The sequence below is a fragment of the Ranitomeya variabilis genome, chromosome 7 (genome assembly GCF_051348905.1).
Source record: "Ranitomeya variabilis isolate aRanVar5 chromosome 7, aRanVar5.hap1, whole genome shotgun sequence".
In the NCBI taxonomy this organism is placed as follows: Eukaryota; Metazoa; Chordata; class Amphibia; order Anura; family Dendrobatidae; genus Ranitomeya; species Ranitomeya variabilis.
In genome coordinates, this window is record NC_135238.1 from 237,449,118 (window position 1) to 237,469,502 (window position 20,385).

Genomic DNA, 20,385 nt, shown 5'->3' on the forward strand with positions numbered 1-20,385 from the left:
AGGCCATCAGGGCTTTGAAAGCTTCGCTTTCAACCAACCGGTAGGGCATCATCTCTAACGAGATTAGTCTAGCAATGTGGGTGTTCAAACCCTGTGTACGCGGATGAGAGGATGAGTACTTCCTTTTCCTAACGAGAGTCTCTTGTAGGGTGAGCTGGACTGGAGAGCAGCATATGGTGGAACTAGCGGTGGTGGTGGTGGTGGTGGACATGGCGGATTGAGAGAGGGTTGGTTATGGTATTCTTGATGTTGGCCTACCTACAGTGTTTCCTACCAAGAACCTTGTGATTCCCTGACTGCTTTGGCCTTGCGACGATACCTCCACATTTGCTGCTGGTGTTGTCCTAACCGGTGGGCTTACAGTGAGGGAAGCAATGTAGCGTTGCAGACTACCTTCATTCTGAGCGGGTGCACCAACAGAACAGGACGTTTGGTAGTTAGTCCAGGCTTGCAAGTGCATGCTGGTTAAATGTCTACGCATGCACGTTGTATTTAAATTTAGGGAATTCTTCCCTCTGCTAAAGGTCTTTGAGCATTTCTTACAGATAACTTTTGACTGATCATTCGGATCTTGGTTAAAAAATTCCCACACTACACTCTTCCTACTATCGAAAACCTTTTCAGGCATTGCACGCTGTGCTACTTTCATCGGATGGCCACGCTCTCCTAAAACTGTTTTTGTTTTTGACACACGTTTTTGGCCTGATACGGGCCTGCTAGAGGACAGCTGTTGCGATGTTAATGCCTGCTGCGGCTCATCCTCCTCCGCTTCAGAGCTACTGCCAGCGGCACCCTGTTCCCCCAGTGGCTGCCAATCTGGGTCAACAACTGGGTCATCTATCACCTCCTCTTCAATGTCCTGTGCACCTTCCTCTGTGTCACCGTGTAAGGTGCTATAGCGTTCGGGACGGGGCACCATAGTCTCATCAGGGTCAGATTCTGGCTCAGTACACTGCGAGGGCAATGTAGTGATCTGAGTCAATGGAACAGGATAATAATCTAGCTGTGGCTGTGCATCAGTGCACTCCATGTCCGATTCATCTTGTAATGGCCTGTTAACTATTTCCCTTTCTAACCCAGGCACGGTATGTGTAAAGAGCTCCATGGAGTAACCTGTAGTGTCGCCTGACGCATCCTTCACTTTTGCTTTGGGTGAAGGACACAAGGAAGCGACTTGTTCCTGACCGGGAGCATCCACTGACGACTCGCTGCTTTTAAATTTGGAACTTTCGGAAGAGGAGGCGAAAGAGCTAGAGGCAGAGTCAGCAAGGAAAGCCAAAGCTTGTTCCTGCTGCTCCGGCTTTAAAAGCGGTTTTCCTACTCCCAGAAAAGGGAGCATTCGAGGCCTTGTGTAGCCAGACGATGACGCTGGCTCAACAACTCGAGCCTTAGGCGCTATTGTGCTTTTCCCACTACCACCAGATGCAGCACCACCTCCACCACCATCATTACCAGCTGGCAACGACCGCCCACGGCCTCTTCCACCAGACTTCCTCATTTTTGGGAAAATGTAACCAAAATAACACCCGTTATATAGTACGGCAAAACAAGGTAGAAGGTGTATATAAACTTGTTGTGAATTTAAATCTCCCTTTTTATTATGTGGGAGACTGAACCAAAACTCAGGCCCAGTGTATAACACAACACAATGTAAGTGGCAGAAAGTGTCTGCAAGATATACGACAAACAGAACTGACGCAGATCCACTTACTGGCAATTAAAATCTTTCTTTTTTGTGTGGGAGAGTGCTGCAAAAATCAGGCCCACTGTATTACACTACACAGTATAAGTGGCAGAAAGGGGCTGGCAGAGATATATATATATATAAAAAGGGACTGTACTACAATAACAATCTCCCCACAATGATCTCAGGACAAGTATGGCAGCAATAGAAAGGACTGCTGCACACAAAAGAACAAAGACAAAGAAACAAGATAACTGCAGAAAGGAGCAACAGAACTTTTGCTTTTAAAAAAGCAGTTGGTTTGCACAGCGGCGTACAAACAGCAATGCAGCTATCAGGGAGCCTTAGAAGCTACAGAGCTGATGCACAGAAATCTAGCCTCCACTGTCCCTGCAAAGGAAAGGTGGTGTTGGACAGTGGAAATCGCTACAGCACAAGCGGTTTGGGGGTTAATCTTCCCTCCCTAACTATATCCCTTCTTCTGATGAAGCTGCAGCAACCTCTCCCTATGCTCAGATCGGCAGAAGTAAGATGGCGGTCGGCGTGCACGCCCCTTTATAGCCCCTGTGACGCGGCAGAAAGCAAGCCAATCACTGTCGTGCCCTTCTCTAAGATGGTGGGGACCGAGACCTATGTCATCACGCGGCCCACACTCTGCGTCCTCCTTCATTGGCTGAGAAATGGCACTGAACATGTCATACGAAACGCGACTTTGGCACGCAGATCGCCGACAGCATGGCCGATCCCACACTGGAATCGGGTCGGGTTTCATGAAACCCGACTCTGCCGAAAGTCGGCGATTTTTGAAATTGTCCGATCCGTTTCGTTCAACCCTAGACAGTATACAAAGTGGCTAGTATACATAGCCTAGTAAGCAAAAAAGTCTTTTTCAGCTCACCTGTCCACTCTGTGCATGGCTGCCATACCAGGAAAATCCAACGAGTAGTAAAAAATCCAGCACCAAGAGGTTGCACTCCAATATGATTTTGGAATAAAGCTTACTGGAGTGCAACCTCTTGGTGCTGGATTTTTTTACTACTTAAACATAGCCTAGCTAATATACAAAGAATAGCCGGGAAAATATAGAAATCATTGTGAGGCTAGGATACAAAGCATAGAGTAGCCTGTAAGATGTTTGAAAATTGCTCCAGATATTACAGACAGTCGATACTAGAAGCCTCCGCTGTGTTTTGCTGCCCAGCAATGTGACAGCCATGAATTTCTGCCATGTCAATAGTAGCAATAAACCTGGCACTCAGGATAGTTTAAACATATAACAGATTTATTGGTCATCCACAATTAATGTTTCGGTCTATTTAGACCTTCATCAGAACTGACTGCCGGGAGGGAAAGACCAGAGAAAAGCGCTAACACAGAGAGATTGGAAATGCTGTAGAAGGGCTGCCGTGTCATATATATATATTTATTGTTCCAATACTGAACTGGAATGCAGCTGGTAATCTGATACACAGTAAGATAAAACCAATACTAGAAAGCAGCAACACAAGGGTGAGATAAATCACTTGCTAGAAAAGTGCAGAAATATTGAGACATTATACACCAATATACCAGTACTGAGCAGTGTAGCTGTAAATCCAGCACTGGGATGAGATGAAACACTGGTTAGAAATAGTAGCAGCATGTTGGAGATAATATAGCAGTACTCAACAGTATAGCTGTGAATCCAGTGCTGAAGTGAAGCAGACAACAGCAGCATGGAGGACATTATACAGCAGTACTGAGCAGTGTAACTGTGAATCCAGCATGTGGTGAGATAAAATATTGGCTGGAAAACAGCAGCAGCATGGAGGTGGGAGTGAGTCAGTGCGACATAGGGCAATGGAGAGGATTGTGAGGCATACGGACAACTGTAGGTTCCTCCTCAACTCCAAGCCAAGATCCATGGGAGAGAACTTCTACAATGGAGTGAGAATGTTCATCAGGCTTTCTGCAATCCCTGTTGTGTTCTGCTCCCTGCAGAATTCCACTCCTCAAAAAGAACATAGTACGGATACATAGTAGTGGGTGCAGAGAAGCCGTTGCACCCCCGCCCTGCTGCTCAGGAGCGCCAGGGTGCCTCTTCTACATGAGAAGGTTGGTTGTTTCATGTTACTTCTCTGTAATGCACGGCTGTAGCGCTAATGTGCAGGAAACCTGAGATCGCAGCGCTGCAGCTTCATTGGTGAAATGAAAATAAAGGAGTAAAGTAAGAAGAGCCGCCATCTGCACAGCCGGAAGGAATCCTGCTGCCTAATTAGCACTTTCCCCCAAAGGACCTGAATTTCTTACACTTGCTGGTCGGATCAGCAGCAGTGGAGATAAAACCGCAGATCTGCAGCTCGTCCACTGCATTGTAATTCTGACTCAAAAACTGAGTAAATTCTGCCAAAACCAATAAAATGAGCCGATAATTTAACCGACCATGAGAAAAAACTGAGAGTGACCGGAAAATGGGACAATGAACTTCTCCACTAATCTGTTTATCTCATACAAAGCCAGAGGTCTTCAGCATCCGCTGCACAAAACATCTCACACATCTGTCTCTTTATAGGAGAAGAATCGACGGTATGATAATCATGCCTCAATTAACAGAATAGTGAGTGCAGCTCTGGAGTATAATACAGGAGGTAACTCAGGATCAGTATTGTAATGTATGTACACAGTGACTGCACCAGCAGAATAGTGAGTGCAGCTCTGGGGTATAACACAGGAGGTAACTCAGGATCAGTATTGTAATGTATGTACACAGTGTCTGCACCAGCAGAATAGTGAGTGCAGCTCTGGAGTATAATACAGGAGGTAAGTCAGGATCAGTAATTTAATGTATGTACACAGTGACTGCACCAGCAGAATAGTGAGTGCAGCTCTGGGGTATAATACAGGATGTAACTCAGGATCAGTAATGTAATGTATGTACACAGTGACTGCACCAGCAGAATAGTGAGTGCAGCTCTGGAGGATAATACAGGATGTAACTCAGGATCAGTAATGTAATGTATGTACACAGTGTCTGCACCAGCAGAATAGTGAGTGCAGCTCTGGAGTATAATACAGGAGGTAACTCAGGATCAGTAATGTAATGTATGTACACAGTGACTGCACCAGCAGAATAGTGAGTGCAGCTCTGGGGTATAATACAGGATGTAACTCAGGATCAGTAATGTAATGTATGTACACAGTGACTGCACCAGCAGAATAGTGAGCCCAGCTCTGGAGTATAATACAGGATGTAACTCAGGATCAGTAATGTAATGTATGTACACAGTGACTGCACCAGCAGAATAGTGAGTGCAGCTCTGGAGTATAATACAGGATGTAACTCAGGATCAGTAATGTAATGTATGTACACAGTGACTGCACGAGCAGAATAGTGAGCTCAGCTCTGGAGTATAATACAAGATGTAACTCAGGATCAGTAATGTAATGTATGTACACAGTGACTGCACCAGCAGAATAGTGAGTGCAGCTCTGGGGTATAATACAGGATGTAACTCAGGATCAGTAATGTAATGTATATACACAGTGACTGCACCAGCAGAATAGTGAGTGCAGCTCTGGAGTATAATACAGGATGTAACTCAGGATCAGTAATGTAATGTAATGTATGTACACAGTGACTGCACCAGCAGAATAGTGAGTGCAGCTCTGGGGTATAATACAGGATGTAACTCAGGATCAGTAATGTAATGTATGTAACACAGTGACTGCACCAGCAGAATAGTGAGTGCAGCTCTGGGGTATAATACAGGACGTAACTCAGGATCAGTAATGTAATGTATGTACACAGTGACTGCACCAGCAGAATAGTGAGTGCAGCTCTGGGGTATAATACAGGATGTAACTCAGGATCAGTAATGTATGTACACAGTGACTGCACCAGCAGAATAGTGAGTGCAGCTCTGGAGTATAATGCAGGATGTAACTCAGGATCAGTAATGTAATGTATGTACACAGTGACTGCACCAGCAGAATAGTGAGTGCAGCTCTGGAGTATAATACAGGATGTAACTCAGGATCAGTAATGTAATGTATGTACACAGTAACTGCACCAGCAGAATAGTGAGTGCAGCTCTGGAGTATAATGCAGGATGTAACTCAGGATCAGTAATGTAATGTATGTACACAGTGACTGCACCAGCAGAATAGTGAGTGCAGCTCTGGAGTATAATACAGGATGTAACTCAGGATCAGTAATGTAATGTATGAACACAGTGACTGCACCAGCAGAATAGTGAGTGCAGCTCTAGAGTATAATACAGGATGTGACTCAGGATCAGTAATGTATGTACACAGTGACTGCACCAGCAGAATAGTGAGTGCAGCTCTGGAGTATAATACAGGATGTAACTCAGGATCAGTAATGTAATGTATGTACACAGTGACTGCACCAGCAGAATAGTGAGTGCAGCTCTGGAGTATAATGCAGGATGTAACTCAGGATCAGTAATGTAATGTATGTACACAGTGACTGCACCAGCAGAATAGTGAGTGCAGCTCTGGAGTATAATACAGGATGTAACTCAGGATCAGTAATGTAATGTATGAACACAGTGACTGCACCAGCAGAATAGTGAGTGCAGCTCTAGAGTATAATACAGGATGTGACTCAGGATCAGTAATGTATGTACACAGTGACTGCACCAGCAGAATAGTGAGTGCAGCTCTGGAGTATAATACAGGATGTAACTCAGGATCAGTAATGTAATGTATGTACACAGTAACTGCACCAGCAGAATAGTGAGTGCAGCTCTGGAGTATAATGCAGGATGTAACTCAGGATCAGTAATGTAATGTATGTACACAGTGACTGCACCAGCAGAATAGTGAGTGCAGCTCTGGAGTATAATACAGGATGTAACTCAGGATCAGTAATGTAATGTATGAACACAGTGACTGCACCAGCAGAATAGTGAGTGCAGCTCTAGAGTATAATACAGGATGTGACTCAGGATCAGTAATGTATGTACACAGTGACTGCACCAGCAGAATAGTGAGTGCAGCTCTGGAGTATAATACAGGATGTAACTCAGGATCAGTAATGTAATGTATGTACACAGTGACTGCACCGGCAGAATAGTGAGTGCAGCTCTGGAGCATAATACAGGATGTAACTCAGGATCAGTAATGTACTGTATGTACACAGTGACTGCACCAGCAGAATAGTGAGTGCAGCTCTGGAGTATAATGCAGGAGGTAACTCAGGATCAGTACAGGATAAGGAATGTAATTTACATATATTGTCATGTATTATAAAAGGCTTGTAGGGTCTCACCATTTCTGCAGAGTATTACAGCGAGGTAATCCTGATACACTGAGGTCACGTAGAGCAGTAGACTTGGTGCTTGGGCTGTCAGAAAGCTGAAGGCAATATTGTCCTTTGATACCATGGTATCCGCATATATGGCTGAAGCTGACGTGCTGCTATTCTTGGACACTGGATACGGCTCCTGGAAAATATATGTGACCGATGTTCCAGCTTCAAACATAGCAGAAATTTCTATAAATGCAACAGAAAGGAGAAAACATAATCTTTTACGGTTTTGTAAAAGTAAACCATTAGAGTTGTTTTCTGCCATACATTGGGCCTGATTCAGCATTGTATTTTGAGCACTGTCTTAAAAAAAAAAAAAAAAAATTATATATATATATATTATATCTGCATTTAATTTGCACAGTTGGTAAAGTCTATTTTAGTGCGTTCACCTACTTTGCTTTTTAACTTCATCATTGTTGGTGAGGTCTGAGATATTAAGATGTTATTCCAATTCAAAACATTTGTGCAAATGTGCTCCAGTCTCCCCCTGAAGTGATTTATATATGCCTGTAACTTTTGCACAGATCTGTGACATTTTATTGGAACATTCAACTTTTTGCGCTAACAAGTCACCAAAAAGGTTAAAGATAAAAATAAATTTTGCTCAAAATTCATGAACCGCTACTGTGAATTTGAACAATTTGTCACAAAAAATGTTAATAAATATCTCAAGACAAAAATAATAAAGTGAGTTTAAAAAAAAATAAAATAATGAATCGGGTCCTTTATGTGTCAAGATCTGTGCTTGCTGTCAGTGAGTGAGCACAATGTAGTGCAGCCCCCGAGTATCTAGTCCTGCTCTATCCTGGGAGATGGACAAGTGTGTGTCTCGTTTAATCCATAGTATGTAACAAAACATCCTTATACAATGTAGGACAGCAGCAGAGATACGTTCAGCTCACAGAGCATCACATAGACCAGATACAATTGTATTTACTTCTCAGGACTCAATATGTCCAGGGTTATCGCCTCCAAATAACAGTGACTTGCAAGCAACAAGTCACAGAAAGCAGAACATTTGAAAATGACAGTGAATGAAAACTTTTCAAAGTTTATTAAAACTTTTCCAACTACTTTACATGACACCCCTCATTGTGTAACCACTGATCCTGGGGACTACGGGTGTCAGCCTCTTCCTCTGTAGCATTTTATCACCTGCTGTTCCCTCCAACAAGAAGGAATTATATAGACAGGTGAGAATTTATAGAAAGTTTAGCTCTCAGTCGTTCCTGCCAGGAAGCCGCTCACCTTTCGTACAGTAAGGTCCTTCATAGGCGGAGTTGGTGCAGTCGCAGGTGTATCCGTTACGTTTCTCCACGCATTTCCCGTTGTTGTGACACAAGCTTCCATAGCTACTACAGTGACCCGGGCATCCCGGCCTAATCCCCGCGGTCACCCTGGCCTTTTCCTCCAGGTCTACAGTTTGACCATTCACTTTGAGGGAACGGAGACAACCCACAATGCCTTTCTGCCGGGATGAAGTCCCTCCTGGAGGAAACAGAGCAACTTTGTAACATTGTAGTATTTACATTATTATGTGTTTATCGAATGTATCAGTTCAGGATGTAAGAAAATAACATTGAACTACACATACACTCATGTTCTGCAATTACTATGCGCTGCACAGAATTTTTGCAGTTGGTTTGTAAAAAACTTCAAAGACATTTCTGTATTTTTGGTTGAAAATCAATTTTGTAATGAGATAACTGAAAACATTTTTCACTATTTGTTTTTTCCAAGCTCGTTCTTTTCTGACACATTGCTGTCTTATGATGAGTTTACCTGCTTCTGTAGTCTGTAACTGTTACCTGTCTTTTTCTGAGCACTTCTCAGCTGACTTATGACCACAGACCACTTCAAACACTAAGATGACGTTTTGATGTTGTCATAAATCAGTGGAGAGCAGCTCAGAATAAAAGGCAGAAAAGAAAGGTAAGAGTTATGCTCTGTCATACGGAGCTCACTGGCAGATACTCAGTTAACGGTGGCTAACTGGCTATAGAAGGCAAAAGATGCAAAATAATTTATGATTCCTATTTGAAAAAAATAATTTAGCCCAAAATAAATGCATTTAGCTTAAGAAAAATATTTCTATATTTCAAAGCAGTAGAAAACTGTGAAAATGCATCTAAAATGTGTAAGGAAACTATGTATCTCCAGTCTGAAAGTGAGACTTGAGATGTCACTATGCAGGAAATAAGTGGACCTCTAGAGACCCCGCTCACCTACATACAGCTGAGAGCTGGGCTGGACACGGACTCGTCCATCAGGCGGACTCGGCACTAGTTTTCTTGGCTGGTTGTCTAAGACCAAACTGGACTCTTTAATATTCCTTTCAGCCGTGATGTGATGCCACTGACCATCATTCAAAGCCGCAATCGACTGCAAAGAGACATCCAAAGGTCCGCTGCCCACATCAAAAGAAAACGTGACCTGGTAGGGAGCTGTAAAGTGGAAACAATCAGTAATCAATGTTTATTATCATCGGTCTCTTTACTAACTGACATTTCTCTCCCATAAGGAGACAGATGGGAATAAAATATTGTCCGGACTCAAAGATCAACTTGTTTCAGCATTAAATCTAGAAATATTTATGTGTGAATAATTTTCCTTCTTCCCACACAGAAAGAACCAGCAGAAGAATCCACTGGAGACGTCAGTCACAGGTAAAATGTGCTCATTATTATCCGGCCACTTCTGAAAGGTTATTACTCAAATGCGGCAAAATGATCTTATGTGTTATAGGAGACCGATCACCGGTGTGAGCAGGTTACACGGCCACGTCGTGTGTTATAGGAGACCGATCACCGGTGTGAGCAGGTTACACGGCCACGTCGTGTGGTGCAGGAGACCGATCGCCGGTGTGAGCAGGTTACACGGCCACGTCGTGTGTTACAGGAGACCGATCACCAGTGTGAGCAGGATACACGGCCACGTCATGTGTTACAGGAGACCGATCACCGGTGTGAGCAGGTTACACGGCCACGTCGTGTGTTATAGGAGACTGATCACAGGTGTGAGCAGGTTACACAGCCACGTCGTGTGTTATAGGAGACTGATCACCGGTGTGAGCAGGATACACGGCCACGTCATGTGTTACAGGAGACCGATCACCAGTGTGAGCACATTACACGGCCACGTCGTGTGTTACAGGAGACTGATCACTGGTGTGAGCAGGTTACACGGCCACGTCGTGTGGTGCAGGAGACCGATCGCCGGTGTGAGCAGGATACACGGCCACGTCATGTGTTACAGGAGACCGATCACCGGTGTGAGCAGGTTACACGGCCACGTCGTGTGTTATAGGAGACCGATCACCGGTGTGAGCAGGTTACACGGCCACGTCATGTGTTATAGGAGACCGATCACCGGTGTGAGCAGGTTACACGGCCACGTCGTGTGTTATAGGAGACTGATCACCGGTGTGAGCAGGTTACACGGCCACGTCGTGTGTTACAGGAGACCGATCACCGGTGTGAGCAGGTTACACGGCCACGTCGTGTGTTATAGGAGACTGATCACCGGTGTGAGCAGGTTACACGGCCACGTCATGTGTTACAGGAGACCGATCACTGGTGTGAGCAGGTTACACGGCCACGTCGTGTGTTATAGGAGACTGATCACCGGTGTGAGCAGGTTACACGGCCACGTCATGTGTTATAGGAGACTGATCACCGGTGTGAGCAGGTTACACGGACACGTCATGTGTTATAGGAGACCGATCACCGGTGTGAGCAGGATACACGGCCACGTCATGTGTTACAGGAGACCGATCACCGGTGTGAGCAGGTTACACGGCCACGTCGTGTGTTATAGGAGACCGATCACCGGTGTGAGCACATTACACGGCCAAGTCATGTGTTACAGGAGACCGATCACTGGTGTGAGCACATTACACGGCCAAGTCATGTGTTACAGGAGACTGATCACCGGTGTTACAGGAGACCGATCACTGGTGTGAGCAGGTTACACGGCCACGTCGTGTGTTACAGGAGACCGATCACCGGTGTGAGCACATTACACGGCCACGTCATGTGTTATAGGAGACCGATCACCGGTGTGAGCAGGTTACACGGCCACGTCGTGTGTTATAGGAGACTGATCACCGGTGTGAGCAGGTTACACGGCCACGTCGTGTGTTATAGGAGACCGATCACCGGTGTGAGCAGGTTACACGGCCACGTCGTGTGTTATAGGAGACTGATCACCGGTGTGAGCAGGTTACACGGCCACGTCATGTGTTACAGGAGACCGATCACTGGTGTGAGCAGGTTACACGGCCACGTCGTGTGTTATAGGAGACTGATCACCGGTGTGAGCAGGTTACACGGCCACGTCGTGTGTTATAGGAGACCGATCACCGGTGTGAGCAGGTTACACGGCCACGTCGTGTGTTATAGGAGACCGATCACCGGTGTGAGCATGTTACACGGCCACGTCGTGTGTTATAGGAGACCGATCACCGGTGTGAGCAGGTTACACGGCCACGTCGTGTGTTATAGGAGACCGATCACCGGTGTGAGCAGGTTACACGGCCACGTCATGTGTTACAGGAGACCGATCACCAGTGTGAGCAGGTTACACGGCCACGTCATGTGTTATAGGAGACCGATCACCGGTGTGAGCAGGATACACGGCCACGTCATGTGTTACAGGAGACCGATCACCGGTGTGAGCAGGTTACACGGCCACGTCATGTGTTACAGGAGACTGATCACCGGTGTGAGCAGGTTACACGGCCACGTCGTGTGTTATAGGAGACCGATCACCGGTGTGAGCACATTACACGGCCAAGTCATGTGTTACAGGAGACCGATCACTGGTGTGAGCACATTACACGGCCAAGTCATGTGTTACAGGAGACTGATCACCGGTGTTACAGGAGACCGATCACTGGTGTGAGCAGGTTACACGGCCACGTCGTGTGTTACAGGAGACCGATCACCGGTGTGAGCACATTACACGGCCACGTCATGTGTTATAGGAGACCGATCACCGGTGTGAGCAGGTTACACGGCCACGTCGTGTGTTATAGGAGACTGATCGCCGGTGTGAGCAGGTTACACGGCCACGTCGTGTGTTATAGGAGACCGATCACCGGTGTGAGCAGGTTACACGGCCACGTCGTGTGTTATAGGAGACTGATCACCGGTGTGAGCAGGTTACACGGCCACGTCATGTGTTACAGGAGACCGATCACTGGTGTGAGCAGGTTACACGGCCACGTCGTGTGTTATAGGAGACTGATCACCGGTGTGAGCAGGTTACACGGCCACGTCGTGTGTTATAGGAGACCGATCACCGGTGTGAGCAGGTTACACGGCCACGTCGTGTGTTATAGGAGACCGATCACCGGTGTGAGCATGTTACACGGCCACGTCATGTGTTATAGGAGACCGATCACCGGTGTGAGCAGGTTACACGGCCACGTCGTGTGTTATAGGAGACCGATCACCGGTGTGAGCAGGTTACACGGCCACGTCATGTGTTACAGGAGACCGATCACCAGTGTGAGCAGGTTACACGGCCACGTCATGTGTTATAGGAGACCGATCACCGGTGTGAGCAGGATACACGGCCACGTCATGTGTTACAGGAGACTGATCACCGGTGTGAGCAGGTTACACGGCCACGTCATGTGTTACAGGAGACTGATCACCGGTGTGAGCAGGTTACACGGCCACGTCGTGTGTTATAGGAGACTGATCACTGGTGTGAGCAGGTTACACGGCCACGTCATGTGTTACAGGAGACCGATCACCGCTGTGAGCAGGTTACACGGTCACGTCGTGTGTTATAGGAGACTGATCACCGGTGTGAGCAGGTTACACGGCCACATCATGTGTTACAGGAGACTGATCACTGGTGTGAGCACATTACACGGCCACGTCATGTGTTACAGGAGACTGATCACTGGTGTGAGCAGGTTACACGGCCACGTCATGTGTTACAGGAGACTGATCACTGGTGTGAGCAGGTTACATGGCCACGTCATGTGTTACAGGAGACCGATCACCGGTGTGAGCAGGTTACACGGTCACGTCGTGTGTTATAGGAGACTGATCACCGGTGTGAGCAGGTTACACGGCCAGGTCATGTGTTACAGGAGACTGATCACTGGTGTGAGCACATTACACGGCCACGTCATGTGTTATAGGAGACTGATCACCGGTGTTACAGGAGACCGATCACTGGTGTGAGCAGGTTACATGGCCACGTCATGTGTTATAGGAGACTGATCACCGGTGTGAGCAGGATACATGGCCACGTCATGTGTTACAGGAGACCGATCACCGGTGTGAGCAGGTTACACGGCCACGTCGTGTGTTATAGGAGACTGATCACCGGTGTGAGCAGGTTACACAGCCACGTCGTGTGTTATAGGAGACTGATCACCGGTGTGAGCAGGATAACGGCCACGTCATGTGTTACAGGAGACCGATCACCAGTGTGAGCACATTACACGGCCACGTCGTGTGTTACAGGAGACTAATCACCGGTGTGAGCAGGGTACACGGCCACGTCATGTGTTACAGGAGACTAATCGCCGGTGTGAGCAGGTTACACGGCCACGTCATTGTTTACAGGAGACTAATCGCCGGTGTGAGCAGGTTACACAGCCACGTCATGTGTTACAGGAGACCGATCACCGGTGTGAGCAGGTTACACGGCCACGTCATGTGTTACAGGAGACCGATCACTGGTGTGAGCAGGTTACACGGCCACGTCGGTGTGTTACAGGAGACCAATCACCGGTGTGAGCAGGTTACACGGCCACGTCATGTGTTACAGGAGACCGATCACCAGTGTGAGCAGGTTACATGCCACGTTGTGTGTTTCATGGGACCGATCACTGGTGTGAGCAGGTTACATGCCACGTTGTGTGTTACATGGGACCGATCACTGGTGTGAGCAGGTTACACGGCCACGTCATGTGTTACAGGAGATTGATCACCAGTGTGAGCAGGTTACACGGCAAAGTTTTGTAATAATGGCTGCAGAGCTGAGAAGAACGCCATCTATATATTTTCATGGGAGGGCATTTACTTTTCTCCCTGTGTGACATTGACCAATCATAAACAGGGGGCATCAGAGAGGGGAAATAAAGAGCACGCCCCTGGAGAATAGCAGGACCGTCATTCTCTGTGTGAGACATGTAATGTCAGACAACCCTGCCCTCATCACGGATCTCACTGCCGGGATCTACTGTGATTAGCAGCAGGGGAGGAGGGCAGAGCTGTGTGCCGGCTCAAACACTATGATATAAACTTTACAAGCAAGTGCAGAGGAGAAGCATTAAAAGCATACACTGCACTTTCCTCAGCTGTGCTGCCCCTGTTGCATGATGTGGACAGTTTGGTGAAAGGTTCTCTCTAATAATGTGTCCCGGCTCCAGCACTGGACACTGCACCACCTCCGCTGCTCGGCCGGTCCTGTCTCCTATCCTGTGTATTGGGTCACCATGGCCTCCCTCTGCTCAGCCATTTAACATGCTTAACTTGAGTCATTTACTAGTGGTCTGCCAATATTTGCGTCAGCCACATCACTTTGCCAGCTCTGCTACACAGCACCACCACAGAAAACTCAACTCTGCTACATGTCTGTGCATGTTCTGCTACTCACCACTACTGTAAAGTAAACTCTGCTGAATCGGTTTTCTATTGCTGTATCAACTCTGCTGCCTCACTGAGTAAAATCTGCTGCATCATTGAAACAACACTGCTACATTGTAGTGCAATTCTGCTACATTGTGTTAACAACTCAGTTGCATTGTTTTCCCTGTACTTTTCATTGCTGATCCAGTAACGCTGCGGCTGCTGGTGCAGAAGGTGTGAAGCTGCGCAGACCGAACATGTCACCTCTAATATCAGTGCTGCTCACGTCAGCCGGCGCCAGCCTTTCTCGACAGTTTCACAATCTGAGGCCATTTCTCATCTTCCAATGTGTGAAAAATAATCTCAGCAGTTCTGGTGACGCGCCCTCCACTGACACAGACCGATAATAGAGGCTCCGATAATATATATAATCCACCCGAGACAGTAGTGATCACAGGACGCCCCCCAGAGACAAAGTCACCTGTACCATCAGGAACTGCCAGGGCAGAACATGAGATAAGGCAGGAATGACATCAATGGTTGGGTGACTGGTGTGGTACCCGGCCCCTGCTGGTCCCAGTCAGAGGCGGTATTAGAGAACAGATCATCAGATTGCACAAATCTATCACAGGTGATGAGTTCCGGGCCGGGGACCCGTTTATCACGTCCGGTGCTCCAGGATTTTACAGGAATGAACTTTATTTTTACAGATCAATGGGCCGATTGGAGTTTGCCGGTGTAAGAGGCGCCACGTTCATGAAAACATGCACCTCCTAATGCATCTGCTACATCGCTCTGCTGCATGCGCCTCCTAATGCATCTGCTGCATCGCTCTGCTGCATGCGCCGCTGTCAAATGTGTCAGCGTCAATTTTGTGGCATAAATCATGATCAATTTGTCAGCCACGCTCTCTCCTCATTATGCTCCTCACAATTTTCAAAAAGTTGTCAGATCTTATGAAAAACACCGGAATGGTTTGAAATTGACACATTGTGGAATTCTGGACACAATTGAGACATGAAAGCCGTTTGTGTGACTCTTTGTCTTTGCACCTTAGATGCGTCTTCTGCTCCCCCCATAGTGACAGCTCTGCGTATAGTGACTGCACAGACCCCAATGACGGTGTAAAAATGACACAAAGCCCCAATATATAGAAACGACATCATAAATGACCAATCAGGAAGAGAAACACCTGTAACCCCAGTGTGATGTCATCGCTCGCCCCTGTCCATGATGACATCACAGCTCCTCAGCTATTCACATATTATACATTGGCTCCTCTTTATAAGCTCAGAGATACAGCACATTTCAGGACTTACAGACTAACTCGATTCTTATGAAGTCTTTAACACCGAGATTTTCCAAGAAGACTCCGGATGAGCTTGTGGTCTTAAAGAAGAATGAGATGTCAATGCTGAAATCCAATAAGAAAGTGGGAAAATAGAGATAAGACGTCCCGGAGGTGAAAGAGGCCGAATTCCAAAGGCTTCCTGGGAAATAAAAAATAAGTTACTATTCATAATGCTGTAACTGCACGGAATATGCTGGAAGCACAAGAAGATACAGAAGTGTGCACTCACGGTCACCATAACAGCGCAGCGCTCCCACCCTCCAGGCGGCTTCAGATCCCGATCTGTTGGTGTCACTGATTACAATCTGGGACACTGGTAAGTGATCTTTAAAGGTTAGAAATCCAATATCACTTGTCCTGTACGGAGGAATAAAAGGGGGGACAAGAGGATAAGGAAAGGGAAGGAGGAGGAAAAGAAGAGGATCAAGAAGGAGTGATAGAAGGAAAGAGGAGAAGAACATGGAAAAAGGGAAGGGAATACAGTGAATAAGGAGAAGGAGAAAAAAGAAGAAAAAGAAGGAAGGCAAAAAAGAGGTGAAGAAGAAAAAAGAAGAGAAAAGGAGGTGGGAAAAGGGCGAAACACAGGAAGACGAGAAAGAGCATGTTAGAACACAGAAGATAAAAAAGAGGAAGGAAAAAAGTATAACGATTAAAAAAGAAGAGGATGAAAAGGGGAGAAGAGAAGGGAAAAGAAGGAAAAGGAAGAGGAAATGGAAATAGGAATGGAAAACAGCGTGGAAGAAAAAAGATGAGAAAAAGGAAGAAGTCAAATAGGAGACAGAGAAAGGGAAATGTGAATAAAATAGTGAGATGCCAAAGCAGAAAAAGATTGAGATAGGAAAGAACGAGAAGAAATAGTGAGTACGAGAACATGAAGAGAAGAAAAAAATGAGAAGAAGTAAAGAATAAAGAAGAAATTGATAAAAAAGAGCGAGAAATGAAATGGAAAGTGGAAGAAAATAGCAAGAGAAAAAAAAAATAAAAACAATAAGAAAAGAAAGTGAGGATAGAAAAATTGTGGGAAGGAGACAAAGACAATGATGGAGGAGGACAATAAGAATATGAAGGAGAGGAAGGCGGAAAAAGGTAGAAAGTGGAGAAAAGGGACAATATTAAGGAAGACGCATGACATATGAGAAAGAGGAAAATGCAGAATGAAGAGATGGAAAGAGATGATGAAGAAGCATTAAAAAACATGGAAAAGGAAAGAAGAAAAAGAGGAAGAGGATTGAGAATGGGAAAATGGATGAGAAGTCATAGAGAAATGAAACAGATGAGGAGAAAGAGGATAACAAGAAGAAAAATGAGGGCAGAAAAATGGCGTGCAGCACTGGTCATCGAGGATCGCGTGCAGCACTGGTCATCGAGGATCGCGTGCAGCACTGGTCATCGAGGATCGAGTGCAGCACTGGTCATCGAGGATCGCGTGCAGCACTGGTGATCGAGGATCGCGTGCAGCACTGGTCATCGAGGATCGCGTGCAGCACTGGTCATCGAGGATCGCGTGCAGCACTGGTCATCGAGGATCGCGTGCAGCACTGGTCATCGAGGATCGAGTGCAGCACTGGTCATCGAGGATCGCGTGCAGCACTGGTCATCGAGGATCGCGTGCAGCACTGGTCATCGAGGATCGCGTGCAGCACTGGTCATCGAGGATCGCGTGCAGCACTGGTCATCGAGGATCGAGTGCAGCACTGGTCATCGAGGATCGCGTGCAGCACTGGTCATCGAGGATTGCATGCAGCACTGGTCATCGAGGATCGCGTGCAGCACTGGTCATCGAGGATCGCGTGCAGCACTGGTCATCAAGTCTCGTGTGCAGCATGGTTCATATGCATAGATTTATAGACCGTTTATGACAACATAAAGTTGTGTGAAAAAGTGTTCACCCCCTTCCTGATTTCCTATTCTTTTGCATGTTTGTTACACTTAAATGTTTCTGATCACCAAACAAATGTAAATATTAGACAAATATAACACAAGTAATCACAAAATGCAGTTTATAAACGAAGGTCTTTATTATTAAAGGAAAAAGAAATTCCAAACTGCAGGGCCCTGTGTGAAAAAGTGATTGCCCTCCCACCCTTAAAACATAAATTCACCGTACTTTATCCCATGTTTGGGAAGCTGAGTTCACATTCCCTAGCCACACGCAGGCCTGATTACTGCCACACCTGTGCTCAATCAAGAAATCTCTTAAATAGGACCTTCCTGACAATGTGCAATTCTGGAACAAATGAGAAACAAAGTAATTGAGATCTCTCAGTCTGAAAAAAGGTTATAAAGCCATTTCTAAAGCTTTGGGACTCCAGCAAACCACAGTGATAGCCAATATCCACAAATGTGGTGAACCTACCCTACCCAGGGGTGACCGACCAACCAAAATTACCCCAAAATCAAAGCTATGATTCATCCAAGAAGTCACAAAAGACCCCACAACAACATCCAAAGAACTGCAGACCTCACTTTCCTCAGTTCAGGTCCTTGTTCATGACTCCAACATAAGAAAGAGACTAGGTGAAAATGGCCTCCATGGCAGAGCTCCAAGACGGAAATCACTGCTGAGGAATAAGAACATAAATGCTCATCTCAGCTTTGCCAGAAAACATCTTGATGATCCCCAAGACTTTTGGGAGAATACTCTGTGGACTGACGAGAAAAAAGTTGAACTTTTTGGATGGTGAATGTCCCATTACATCTGGCATAGAAGTAACACAGCATTTCAGAAAAGGAACATCATACCAACAGTAAAATATGGTGGTGGTGTGATGGTGTGGGGCTGTTTTGCTGCTTCAGGAACTGAAAGGCTTGATGTGGTAAATGGAGCCATTAATTCTGCTGTCTACTATAAAATCCTGAAGGAGAATGTCCGGTCATCTGTTCATGACCTCAAGCTGAAGCACATTTGTGTTATGCAGCAGGATGATGATCCAAAACACAACCAAATTAAGACTTTGGAGTGGCCTAGTCAAAGTCCTCATCTTAACCTGATTGTGATGCTGTCGCATGACCTTAAAAAGGCGATTCATGCTCGGAAACCTCAAATGTGGCTGAATTACAACAATTCTACAAAGGTAAGTAGCCAAAATTCCTCCAGATCATTGTAAAATACTCATTGTCAGTTATTACAGACGCTTGACTGCAGTTGTTGCTGCTAAGGGCGGCCCAACCAGTTCTTAGGTGTCATGGTTAGAACAAGGTTAATGTCCTGTGCTCTCAGGGTTAATGTTTTTAGCCTCTCTTTCAAGATGGGAGGGCTATTTATACTCGCTCCTAACCTGGTATCCTTGTCAGCTATTGGTTTTTCTGCAGCATGTATGCTTGACCTCTGAAGTGTGTGCTGGCTTGCTTTCTGTCTTGCTGTCACCTGCTTTATTCGTTTTCCTGGATTACTGACCCCTGGCTTGGCTTCTGACTATTCCCTGTTGGTATCTTTTAATCTCCTGGCTACGACCTCTGCTTGTTTCACTATTCTTTTATGCTTGTTCCTTCTCTGTTTCCCCAGCGTCTGGCTCCGCCCCTGACCGCCTCCCACTCTGTCACATGATCTTAGGTCCTTTTGCTTTACCTGATCACTCGGTCTCATGTGGGAGGTCCCGTTGGTGATCACGTTAGTTACCCGGTGTCTGGTCCAGCTCCGTTGCTGCTGGGTGCAGTTTCCCCTGCAGCATTAAAACCCGGGTATCATGACATTAGGTTTATGGGGCAATCACTTTTTCACACAGGGCCCTGCAGGTTTGGATTTCTTTTTCCCTTAATAATAAAAACCTTCATTTATAAACTGCATTTTGTGATTACTTGTGTCATTGTTGTCTATAATTTACATTTGTTTGGTGATTGGAAACATTTAAGTGTAACAAACATGCAAAGAATAGGAAACCAATAAGGGGGTGAACATTTTTTCACACAGCTGTATGACTCATGAGTCATTCTGTCAGAGTTATGTAAAAAAAAAAACACAACAAAAATTTACTTCCGTTTCTGAAAGATGAAGCAGAGCTGAGATTGTCGTATCACCTGGTGAGGCTTTCCAGTAATCCTCCTGCAGCAATGCTGATGATCCCCAGAGCTTGCAATCACACTGCCTCAATTCATGTCCTATAACTTGTAATTGATAATAACTGGGGATTTACATTTAAAAATGTGAAATTACTGAGAAAATGAGCAACTTTTCCTGATAGATACAGAATGGTGACCTGTGATGTGAGGCTGAGCCTGGTAATAGAGGAGACAAGACGTGACGGCAGCCTGGAAGTGACGCCTCCGCTGCTCTCATCACATTGTCGTCTTCTTATTCCTCATTTTCTTCATTTGCTCCTCTTGTCTGATCACAGATGGATCTTTCCATATTTATCAGGTTCGGGGCCCGGAGAGCAGAGATCTTGTGTTAGAGTAAATGCAGCTGATGTGATGAATAAAACAACACGAGGACTTTATTTCT

General features: G+C 46.0%; 1 protein-coding gene across 1 annotated transcript in view; it reads right to left on the reverse strand.

Annotated features, from left to right (window-relative positions):
• CNTNAP5 (contactin associated protein family member 5) overlaps positions 1-20,385 on the reverse strand; it is a 251,802-nt gene that overhangs the window by 26,633 nt on the left and 204,784 nt on the right. Inside the window, exons 15-19 of the mRNA XM_077273262.1 lie at positions 16,174-16,301; positions 15,913-16,083; positions 9,224-9,442; positions 8,247-8,486; positions 6,957-7,181 (exon numbers count right to left, since the gene is read on the reverse strand). Coding sequence (XP_077129377.1) covers positions 6,957-7,181; positions 8,247-8,486; positions 9,224-9,442; positions 15,913-16,083; positions 16,174-16,301 — 983 coding nt within the window. The remainder of the gene's footprint in view (positions 1-6,956; positions 7,182-8,246; positions 8,487-9,223; positions 9,443-15,912; positions 16,084-16,173; positions 16,302-20,385) is intronic.